At 45.4% G+C, this 12094-nt stretch overlaps 1 protein-coding gene across 1 annotated transcript; it reads left to right on the top strand.

The window, feature by feature from the left end:
• The first annotated feature begins 237 nt into the window (after positions 1-237).
• MEP1A (meprin A subunit alpha) lies at positions 238-11337 on the top strand. Its single transcript, XM_042832692.1, has 14 exons — positions 238-347; positions 431-455; positions 553-606; positions 2115-2155; positions 2268-2346; positions 2656-2773; positions 3452-3627; positions 5092-5313; positions 5877-6026; positions 7232-7447; positions 8267-8716; positions 9972-10145; positions 10483-10690; positions 10962-11337. Exons 1-14 carry the CDS (start codon positions 264-266, stop codon positions 11107-11109), a joined length of 2145 nt encoding a protein of 714 aa, XP_042688626.1. The 5' UTR covers positions 238-263; the 3' UTR covers positions 11110-11337.
• Positions 11338-12094: the final 757 nt, after the last annotated feature.

Genomic DNA, 12094 nt, shown 5'->3' with positions numbered 1-12094 from the left:
TTGAGCCCAACTGAGATGGGACACAAAGCCCATGTGAACCTTGCACTGCCTGAAACTGGGAGTGATCACATTCCTCTCTAACATTCCTCCAAAGTGGACTTGGGTAAAGGACAGCAGCAATGCCATCGCCTGTCATCAAGGGGGGTGATATGATGTTATGATAAAGTTACCAAGGTGGAAAGCTGGCAGCTGGTTGGCTGGTGCCTGTGGGAAGCTCAGCAGCATGCTCTATATATTGCCAGAGATGAGGGGAGCCAGCTTCCATGTCCACTGCAGAAATGGGCACCCGCAGCTCCCTGCTCTGCCTGGCCCTCCTGTTATGTTATGCATGTGCTACTCCAGTCTCTGTAAGTAGAAACCTGATTTCTACAGGCTCCTCTCAGTGCAGAAATGCCCCATACCTCATGCTGGCTGTGTTATTGTCTTTCAGGTTGAGCATCTCTCCAGTGAGCCTGGTAAGCACTCTGTGAACTGCTTTGAGTTTTGAAGCATTTTGTTTTGCCTGCTGTGTGCCACTACATCTGAACACATGACGTTCTGTCTATCTTGCAGATGGAGAAAATGATGCTAGTGAGATAATCAGAGACATTCCAGACATAAACTTAGGTGAGTTCATGGCTAAATTCTTCATCAGTTCTGAGCCTACCAGTACCTTCTCCCCAGTATCCTATGTCAGGACGCCCAGGAATGGCACAAAGATGCTCCAGGAGAGGTTCACAGTAGATACTGGGAAAAGTTTCTTTGCTGTGAGTGTGATCAAACACTGGCACAGGCTTCCTGGAGAAGTGGTTGGTGCCCATACCTGTCTCTGTTCCAGAGGCGTTTGGATAAAGCCTGCAATAATATCACTTAACTTTTGGTTAGCCCTGAAGTGATGAGGCAGTTGGAGTGGATGATCACTGTAGGTCCCCTCCAACTGAACTGTTCTACTCTACTCCACTCTGCTCTATTCTTCTCCATTCCACTCTGCTGTACATTAAACAAAATGCTGATTTCTCAGGTCTCTCCCACACAAAATTATTGTCTAGACATTCTGCAACCCTCTGTAAGCAAAGCATGCAGATGCCTTTTGCTCCTCTTGTTTGGACAGGCTCCTAGTGTCAAGACAATATCACCCTTCATCACTTTAAAGTTGCTTCATATGTTTATGATATTTTTGAAGTTTCACAGGCTTGCTGATAGCTTGGATGTTAGCTTGAGCTTCTATAAAAGTGGCAAGGACACAACACAACATGTTATACAGTATTCTATTTTAATTATTTCTTTAATTTCCAATAATGTAAATTTCCATACATCCATCACTGGTGCACCATGCAACACTTTCTCCTGATGCATTACTCAATATGAGTACATCCTCTCGAGGATTGTCCCATTGTGTGACTGGTGCCACTGCCCGGCAGAGAGCAGGAGGCTGTAAAATGAGATTTTTTGAAGAAGGTCCAGAGGAGCCACAGAGATGAGCAGGGGGCTGCAGCACCTCCACTACAAAGACAGGCTGAGGGAGCTGGGCTTGTTCAGCATGGAGAAGAGAAGCTGCGGGGTGACCTCAGTGCAGCCTGCAGTGCCTCAAGGGAGCCTGCAGACAGGAGGGGAGTCAGCTCTTGGAAGGGGGAGATGGCAGCAGGACAAGGGGAAATGGTTTGGAGTTGAGGGAGGGCAGCTGGAGGTTGGATGTCAGGGGAAGTTGTGTGCTGTGAGAGTGGTGAGGTGCTGAACAGCTGCCCAGAGAGGCTGTGATGCCCCGTCCATCCCTGGAGGTGTTCAAGGCCAGGTTGGATGGGGCCCTGGGCAGCCTGGGCTGCTGTGAAATGGGGAGGTTGGTGGCCCTGCATGGCACAGGGGGCTGGAGCTTCGTGATCCTTGAGGTCCCTTCCAACACAGGCCATTCTGTGATTCTGTGATTCTGTGATTCTATGATATGGATAATGGCTGTCACTAGATTTGTGCCACGCATCATTTAGTATTAAATACTGAGTGGAAGCTGAGGATAGACTTTTATTTCCTGTAAATGCATGAGGACATGACCTTGGATGAGTATGCTCAAATACAGCTTTTGAGTTAAAATGATTATTTGATATTCCATTTACATTACCTTTCAATAAATTGCTTTTCAGCTGCTGGATTGGACCTTTTTCAGGGTGATATCTTGCTTCCTGTAAGTAATTACAGAAACTTTATTGCTTGCGTTTGCCCTAATTGTATTTTTAGCACACATCAGCCTGTCTGTACACAGCACCTGTATCACCAGCTGTCCATTCTCTTTCCAGAAAAACCAGCGAAATGCCTTAAGAGACGACACCTACAGATGGCAGTTCCCTGTTCCCTATATCCTAGGTGATGACTTAGGTAATGCCAATACTTTATTCATATTGTAACTCCAGTATTTGTTTGCACTGGAATCAGCGCGATAAGAAATCTGCTTTTTGCAGAGCTGGTTCTCTCCCATTGATATTCACTAACAACCAGATTGCTCCTTTGCATCAACTCCCTTCTTTCTCCTACAGCTGTCGTAACAAAACGTAGTTTAATTAAATTCAGTTCAGTTCTGTTTTCATTCATTTTCCTTTCGGTCCCACACATCAACCATGTGCATTACCTCTCTGGGCCGAACCACCCCTGGGTGCTAAAGATGCTCTGCTCACATATGTTCTCCAGATCTGAACGCCAAAGGAGTCATTCTCCAGGCACTTGAAATGTTCCGCCTTAAGTCCTGCGTGGATTTCAAGCCATATGAAGGAGAGGCAAGCTACATATTCTTCATAAAAGAAAGCGGGTAAGGGACCATTGACTTCTGCTTGTTTCTTCTGTGTGGAACCAAGGAGAATTCATTCCATCCAACTGCAGCAGTCCAGCAGTTCTTTGTGAGCTGGTTGTGGTAGAGAAAGAGGTCACCGAGAAAGGACCTCATCCTGGGGCTTGGAAGCTGGCTGCCTTGCTCTGTTGGCTGCAGGGGATGTTCAGGGTGAAATGGGCATCTGGGCTGAAAAGAACCACAGCGCTCCTCCAGTCCCAACCCCCTGCTGTGTGCAGGTCAACAACCAGCAGCCCAGGCTGCCCAGAGCCACATCCAGCCTTGCCAGAGAACAGAGAGTTCAGCATTATGATGAGCTTGCAGTTCTATGCATGTGTGATATTTCTTGGCAAAATGACAACTGATATGGGACAAAACTTCTGCGGATCTCAAAAATCAAGTGTGACCTTGCCTAAAATGGGGGGTGTGTAAAACACCTGCCTCATGTAAATGACAGCTTAGTTTGAGGCTTAGTCTGCCTTCAGAGTAGAGCATCTGGTAAGCACCAAAGGAGCTTGATCAGCACATAAGGAATGATTTATAGTAATCATTTTATACTTAAACCTTTCTTTTAAATATATATATATTTAAATGCAGCAAGCGGACATAAAGACAAAGAAGAAAACTAATTGCAGATGGTAAGATCTTTCTCTTTCTCAGGTGTTGGTCCATGGTGGGGGACCTGAAGAATGGGCAGAACCTCTCCATTGGGTCAGGGTGTGACCACAAAGCAATCGTGGAACACGAGATCCTGCATGCTTTGGGGTTCTACCACGAGCAGTCGAGGATGGATCGCGATGACTACGTGACCATCTGGTGGGATGAAATCCTTACAGGTTGGTTGGGAACTTCCAGTCAGATTTGTAAAGTGCAAACTGCTCAGCATCTGGCTCTTCTGTAATGAAAGTTCTCAGAATCTGAAAAGGTTTCTACTCACACATCCAGATTTCCAGAAACTGGAACTATATATAAATATAAATATATATATATATATAAAAATCTATAGTCCAAGCCCTATCCATATTCTGTACATTGCTATCCATGCTATAAAATCTCATTTTCCAATGAGGGAAATTTATTAAGTAGAAAACTTCAACTGAAGCCATTTGAAAAGACAACTTATTGGAGATGGAATAGAAAGGTTAATTTGCCAACATTGTTTGTTTTGGACTTTGCCATTCTGTGTGTAGGGAATATGGACGCTACACAGCCCTGCAGAAGGACTGTAACATGTAGCTTCCACCTTGGATTGGGTGTGCCCTATAGAGTCAATCAGGCTTTTTTTTGGAAAAATGAGAAGTTTGGGGCCATATGTCATCTGCCCATGTGTAAAACGTGTATCTCATAGAACATAAATGCCCAGCAATGGTATGAAAAGCAGCATTATTGCACCTGCCTGTGTACTGCCAAGGTTTTGCCTCTAGCTATAAAAAGTGATAGCATGTAATTAGCAAGGTTCCCATCATTTTTTTGATAAAAACTGCAGTTCAAGTATCTGAAGAACATCAATCCAAGTTCTTACATAACCTCAAGCCTTGGACTGGAGACCTTTGTGCTTAGGACAGAGTCATGAGGAAGAGCAGCCTTCACAGACAGAAGCTGTGGTTATCCCCTGAAGGCAGTCATGTGTTGGTCTTCCTCTGAGGAACAGTGCCAAATATTTTGACAGTATTACTCGTAGCTGGACAGGGTGGGAATCTCCCTTTGCCTCCATACGGAAAGGTGTGACATGGCTCCCTCCTTCCGTCACTGCAAAAACCTCCTTCTCTAAGAAACTAATGATTGCAGAAACTTCTAGAAGCATGTTTCCAAAAGACTCTTCTCTAGCAACATCAGAGCAATATCACCAGTCCAGGGTGGAGCCTGGGGACAATCCAGGGCTGTCATTCATTCCTGTCATCTTAAAAAGCGAAGGGCTCCAGGATTCCTCCTTGTTTATATGCCATCATATGCACTGGGAAACTTTTGCATCAGTATTCACAGGCTCTGGAATGGAGCACACTAATCCTCAGGTTTAGTCTGTCAGGATGCTTACCGTGAGACCATGCAATCTGATCTCCTACATATCAGTATTTACTGCTCAGGGATATTTGATTTTGAAGCCCCTGAAGTCACATGGGGATGCAGAAATGGAATCTAAAGACAATGCTGTGTTGTAAAAATTAGTTCCTGAACAAATCTTGTTAAACTTGAGCCTTTTGTCACTCAGCAATTGTTTTCATGTACATCATTTTGCACCAGAAAGCTCTATCCAAGGGCTACTGAACTCTGTGATGAAGCACTTTTCCATTTCCTTCCAGGCAGAGAGCACAACTTCAACAAGTACGATGACAGCTACATCACTGACCTGAACACGCCCTACGACTACGAGTCAGTGATGCACTACGCACCGTTTTCCTTTAACAAAAATGACAGCATCCCCACGATCACAACAAAGATCCCAGCGTTTAATGACATCATTGGGCAGCGTCTGGATTTCAGCGACATTGACCTGGAAAGACTTAATCGCATGTATAACTGCAGTAAGTCCCGATTCAGACATTGCAGCCTATCCGTACTTGAGCCTGATGTCTAAAAAACACAGCAATTCTTCTCAGATACTCTTGGAATAGTATCAGAGAGGGCCTGTGGTGCTGACACCCAGAATGTGCATTCCCTCCTCATCCCTCTCTTTGGCTCTGCTGGCTGCTTCCTTGGAAGAGTCGAATCAGGCAACAGAAGCTGAGCCATTCCCCCCTGTTCTCCCATGACGCTCACAGGGGCTTAGAGACATGGTTGTTTTCTGCTGATGTGTGGGCAGTTTCCTCACATCTCTGTTAGGAGGTGAAGGCAATGTACTTTGTTCTCTTTTCCCCGGCATTCAGTCTCAATTAGATTGTTTTGCACCTTGGGTTGCGTGATTCTGGAGTCTGACACTCCATTTATCTGATTGCTGATCCAGCTGAAGATATTGTCGCCAGGTGTGGCTGTCAGCAGGGAGCTGCCATCCCTGTGGGTCGGCCATCAGAAGCCTCCACTTCAGGAGGACCTCGGTTTTGTTTTCAGTAAGACTTTGGAGGTAATGACGTGTGCATCTTCTCCTCAGCTTCGACTCTCACCCTCTTGGATCAGTGTTCCTTTGAGAATGAAAATATCTGCGGCATGATTCAGAGCACCAGAGATGACCTAGATTGGGTCCACCAACAGAGCAGTCCTACAGGAGACACGGACCACACACTTTCTGGGCGCTGTACAGGTAAAAAGCGACATCAGAACCCTTTGCTACGGGCAGGGGTTACTGGGGTGACGGTCACTTTTGCACACCTGTGCTATAAATGCAAACACATTTAGCAACTTCTCTGACCCAGTCACTGCACTCAGCCCTTCAGAAAACCCAGCGCTGGCTATTCTGAAAATACATTCTTAAACCACCATGTTTAGGAGACTGCCCAGCAAACCTCGCTGTAATAACTTCAAGCTAAACAAAATGCCCTTTTTCCTTGCACTTGACTTGGCACTGTGGGTCTGAGTTTATGTTTGCATTAGTGCTCTTGTTAAGCTTTTTTTGGCATAGTTGAATGTTTTTCCACATCAGCACTATAAAAGAGGACAAAGAACAATGTTAACTTTTAATACAATCTGGAAAAGGATTTACTGCAGCTTCCAAAGTCTGAGTAAGAGTTATGTTGCTGCATGATAAGAATGGAATAGCACTTTATAAGCCAACCATAAATGTGATTGCAAAGCAAATAATAAACATGTTTGGAAAGCAAATAGTAAGTTAAGCTTGAGGAGTGCTGGCTCTGGAAGCAGAAGAAAGTTACAAAGTTTTTGTGATAAAAAAAAGAATCTGAGCATTATTTTCTTTCCAACATTCCAAACAGAGCAGAGTCATCCTCAATGAGAGTTACAGGGTTCACACTTATGAGTGAGAATAAAGACTAAATACAAACATTTCTGAAAAGCAAGGTTCTGATTTCTTGTTCTTTAGATGGGGAAAGCTTCTATAGACCTTAAAGAAAGAAAAAGTGGTTTTGGTGCTAAGTATTGTCTAAGCAAAGGGTGAAGAAATCCTAGCCTAAAGCACATTCAGCTGTACTCTGAAAAAGGCAAAACTTGGCTTGCTGTAAATAGGAGGAGGCTGTTCCCCCTACATGACCCAGCCACCAAAGGTAATACAGGATACGACCTGTAAAACCTCATCTTTGTATTATCTTCAATACAAATCAAGTGAAAAAACATCTGCTGGTTACCTGCAGTCAGCATGGAACACATTCCTGAAGTATCCAGCCTAGACCAGCTGATGCAGAATGGACAGAAGCTGCCTGGAGTCCCACGTACATCCTGAACTACCAGCCTTGTTCCTACCCAAGGCTACCCAGAATGTTTACTGGACATGTGCACCATGCAACCAGCTGGAAAGCTGGAAAGAGGGAGTGATACTCTCTGCTTTGTTGACAGATGCTGGCTATTTCATGTACTTCAACACCAGCTCTGGAAATGCAGAAGAGGTGGCAGTCCTGGAGTCCCGAATCCTGTATCCCAAGAGGACTCAGCAGTGCCTCCAGTTCTTCTATAAGATGTCAGGGAGCTCATCTGACAAGCTGGTCATCTGGACTAAGGAAGATGATGGGACTGGAAACGTTCGCAAGATGAGGAAAATTGAAACCTTTCAGGGTAAGTCTATAAACGTGAGGAGGACGCAGAATTTGGAGAGAGAAAAATTTGGCTCAGAAATCAGAACATTTTCCTTAAGCTACCAGGACAGTATCTTGCAGTTCAGCTAAGGATTTGGTAAGCACATTTACCTTTGAAATCGTGGTCAGGTTATGCTTAGTGAATGGAGGGGCCCCAAAACCCTTTGGAGACCACTGGCTAGACCTCTGCTGGCCAAAATATCATCTGCCACTGGTCTGCTCTGGTGCAAAGAGCTGCGCTCATCCATGGAGAGTAGCACCCCCAGCCTGATTTTTCATGTGACTAAAAAAAACTACTTGTAACTCTGGAGGTGTGAATTGAGTTCCCACTTTGGGTAGTTTTGCTGCATAGTGGGAATTCACCCACTGCATTGCTGTGCAGTTGTCAATGCAATGTTGTCAGTACCCAAGACCTGTGATTATCTGCCTCCATAATGCTGCTGCATTTTGCAGGGAAGGACAATGCTCTGGAAAAAGTGTCCAGAACAGTAAATTCTAACATGCTGATTCATTGGTTCCCATCCTCTTCCTATATCTTTGCATTTAGCATGCTCCCTTCATCCTACAGCCTGCTATTCACTAATGCGTGAAGAGTTCCTACCACAGTGCGCCCAGTGCGTTTGGTTGATGCGGTGTAAAAGCAGCACAGCAATAACAGTAACTTCAGATCTCTAGCCTTCGTGACTCTCTGAGAGCTCAGGTTGTCTAAACGCAGCTGGGATAGATAATGAGGAATGAGCTCCTTCGTGATGTCATGTAATGATGCTGGTGGCAATGTCTTGTTTTCCTCTCACAAAAGCGGACAGTGACCAGGACTGGAAAATCGCCCACGTAACCCTCAATGTTCAGAATAAGTTCCGATACCTCTTCCAAGGACTAAAGGGCAACCCCGGCTCTTCCTCTGGTGGGATCATTGTCGATGATGTCACACTGACAGAGACCCCCTGTCCCACAGCGGTGTGGATCGTTCGGAATTTCAGTCAGATTCTGGAAAGTGCGTCAAGTGGCGTCATTCAGAGCCCTCGGTTTTACAGCCCCGAGGGTTATGCTTATGGCATAAGTTTGTACCCCCAGTCCAGTAGCAGTGGCTACACCCGCGTTGCCTTCCACTTGTGCAGTGGAGAGAATGATGCTGTCCTGGAGTGGCCAGCTCTGAATCGCCAAGCCATGCTCACAGTGCTCGACCAGGACCCTAACGTGCTGCAGAGGATGTCTGCCAGCAGAAGCTTCACCACAAGCACAGACCAGAGTAAGTGTGTTTGCCCGGAGAAATGGTGAAAATGAAAGCCAAGGAGGACAGAGGACAGAGCAGGGCTCACAGCTGGACAATTCTGGCTTCATTTTCCAATTTGGGACATTTTTATGGATCAGAATCCCTGTCTTCAAAAGTTCATCTCATGTGAAAAGTGATGCATAGTGTGGAAAGTGATGAACAATCACTTGTGTATCTACCTAAATAGAATCATAGAACCTATAGAATGCTTTGAGTTGGAAGGGACATTACAGGCCACCTAGTCCAGCTCTCTCCCACAGGCAGGGACACTCTCACTCGGCCAGGCTGCCCAGGGCCCATCCATGGCCTCGGGCACCTCCAGGGATGGGCACCACAGCTCTGGGCAGTGCCAGGCCTTCACTGCCCTCTGAGTACAGATTTTCTTCCTAGTATCTAATCTAAACCCATCCTCTTATGTTTAAAACCTCTACCCCTTCATAACAGACTTGTAGAGAGTTCTCCTGTGCCAAAGAGCTGGCAGTTCCTATTGCACCTGCAATGTGACCATGATGATGTGTATGATTTGTGGTGCAATGCCAGTAGGGTTCTTTATTCCATTGCATCCAATCCAATAATAATTTGAAATTACATTTTGGGGACTTGGTTAAATTGAACTGCCTGAGATCAGTCTGCAGCATCTGAAGCCCATCTTGCTGGGCCTGACAGACTGAAGACTTTCACACATGGGTATCTAGAGCTCCAGGTTTACGTAGCACACAGCACGATGGTTCCATGTCCAGCCCCAGGATCCCTTGTGGATGTGATCATGGAAATAAGAACAGAACGATACTGAAGGCAATACAGTATGAAATACCGGAGATGAGTCTCCATCCCTCTTCACTGTTTTTCAGTGGAAGTTTGGGACACAGTTTTTCACTAAGAGGTTTTGAACCTTAGGTGTGAATGTGTTGAACAGAACAATAGCAAAGAACAAAATCAGCTAGACACTAAACCATGAAAAAAACCTTAAAAACTGAGGACTTTGTCAGTCCTCAGTGAAAGGGGAGCTGTGAAATTTCAGTGCCTTCACATAGACTCAGAGGCCTCTTCTAAGCATCTGTTGGCATCCACTGTTTGTCAGCCTGCTGAGATTTGTTGGGACACCTGAGCCCTGAACTTGATTTTGCAGCATCAATCCTGCTGAACACTGCAATGCATAAAATAATGATGTCATAGTTTTAGGCTGCAGAGCTCTGTGGTTTTTTATTTGTCATTCATATCCTCTTTGCAGGTGTAAATGGAAACTTAATATGGGAGAGACCATCCATTAATGGAAGCTTTGATGACTCATGCAATTGCTACAGAACCAGAGACTGGGGGTGGAACAGCTTCATATCCCACAGCCAGCTGAGACGAAGAAACTTTCTGAAAAATGATAACCTGATCATCTTTGCAGAATTCCACGGTAAAGTCCTTCATTCTGATTCTCCTTGCAAATGGCAATGGCTGATCCTTTCTCTCTTCTCACTCATTCAAATTGCTGCCACCTCCTGTCCCCGAGCCATCTTCTCTTCTAATGGGGACCAACACTGAAAAGTGTTTGTGTGTTAATTTCAATGTTGACTGCAGTGCTTGTGAATTCCAAGGAATGAAAGTGGCAACGGTTTCCTGAAGGTTTATTTCTTAGACACCCTGACCTAACTATTTCTTCCTCTGGGTGAAGAGTACTAACTATGAACTAACAATAATTACGTCAGTCACTGTTTTCTGATATATTTCTCCTCTGTTCCTGTTTTTCAAAGACCTAATTCACCTCAATAACACCGAAGTCCCCGTTGTGTCCGAGCAATCTGCTGTCTCAGAGGACCACATCTTAGAAAGAAAGAAGAGAGCAGCCGAGGAGATGGAGCCCATGCAGCGCTGGCTGCCTTCTCTGCAAGACCCGTGTGATCCAAACCCCTGCCAGAATGATGGAGTCTGTGTGAATGTGAAAGGGAGAGCGAGCTGCAGGTATCACAGATCTCCACCCTGCTTGTCTTGACTTTCTTTTGAACCGAATGGTGCAGCTAGCAAGTGTACAGAGCTACAGACCCCATGGGTCTGAGTCGCTACATTACAAAGAACAGTAGGAACTTGACTGCACTACAGAGTGGGATTGTTGTAATGCGAAGCCATCTGATGGGAACTGCTCATCCAGGACAGTCAGTGTGAGGATCTCAAGGTGGGCCTGCAGGGCAGGACAGAACTCCTGACCCACATAAATCTGTGCTTATTTTCCCAGGTGCCCTTCAGGACAAGCCTTCTTCTTCACAGGTGAGAGGTGCCAGTCCATGCAGGTCCACGGCAACATCCTGGGAATGACAGTTGGTGGAATTGCTGGAACCATTGTCTTAACTATTATCCTCATTTCCATGATGGCTAGAAGATAAAGAAATGCAGAGGGATAAAAGCAAGTCTGATGGGTTTTTTTGTGGTTCACCAGACATCAGTTTTCAGTGAAAAACGACAAATACAACTTGTGCCAGACCAGCCAGCATCTGGATATTGAAATGTTCTACCAACATCTTGGCAGTTGTCCATTTATTTCATAGGATTTGGCAGTTCAAGGTCATTACATGAACCGCTGCCTAATAAAAGCTCATATCCTGCCTCTCTCATGTATTTCTTTATTGTTTTGTTACCTCATCGAATAGCAAGCAGCTGTGCTGAGAGTCCATGCAAGCAATCCTAATCACAGTGCAAACTTTAATTGGAAGAACTTCTCTAAACACCAGGGAAAGCCATGTGCAAGCAAATCTGTGAAGATTCTAGAAAAATTCCTATAGAAATTGCCCAGGATACTTAAAGGATATAAACCCATAGTTAGGTAAGTCAGTACATCAACACTTATCTTCCACTAAGCTGTGGGGCGTTCAGCCTGGAGAAGGGAAGGCTGCAGGAAGGCCTTCCAGTAATGAGGAGCTCATAAGCAGAAGGGGGAGTGACTTTTATACATGGTCTGATAGTGATAGGACAGCATGGAATGGCTTTAAGCTAAAAGAATGGAGATTTAGGTCAGATATTGGGAGGAAATCCTTCACTCAGAGGGCAGAGAGGTGCTGGCACTGCCCAGAGCTGTGGTGCCCCATCCCTGGAGGTGCCCGAGGCCACGGATGGCCCTGGGCAGCCTGAGCTGCAGGTGCTCCAGCACCGTGTAGATGTGGTACTGAGGGACGTGGTGTAGTGGGGAAATATTGGTGGTGCGTGGATGGTTGGACCAGATGACCTTGGAGGTCTTTTCCAACCTTGGAGATTCTATGATTCTATGAATTTGGGGTTGGAGATTCATGATCCTTGAGGTCCCTTCCAACCCTGGCCATTCTGTGATTCCGTGAGTCTGTAAATTCCATCCTTCATTATTTTTCTTGAGCTGTA

Source organism: Centrocercus urophasianus, unplaced genomic scaffold (assembly GCF_019232065.1).
Source record: "Centrocercus urophasianus isolate 14NV4802_14NV808 unplaced genomic scaffold, USGS_Curo_1.0 seq_39, whole genome shotgun sequence".
In the NCBI taxonomy this organism is placed as follows: domain Eukaryota; kingdom Metazoa; phylum Chordata; class Aves; order Galliformes; family Phasianidae; genus Centrocercus; species Centrocercus urophasianus.
This window is presented reverse-complemented; position numbering and strand designations above follow the sequence as displayed.

What these genes read in the sequence shown, in the direction of transcription:
- MEP1A (XM_042832692.1), top strand. Translation starts at nt 264, where the DNA reads ATGTCCACTGCAGAAATGGGCACCCGCAGCTCCCTGCTCTGCCTGGCC. An exon ending in GCATCTCTCCAGTGAGCCTG is followed by an intron (nt 456 to 552) that starts GTAAGCACTCTG and finishes TCTATCTTGCAG; the next exon opens with ATGGAGAAAATGATGCTAGT. An exon ending in CATCTTTGCAGAATTCCACG is followed by an intron (nt 10,146 to 10,482) that starts GTAAAGTCCTTC and finishes TGTTTTTCAAAG; the next exon opens with ACCTAATTCACCTCAATAAC.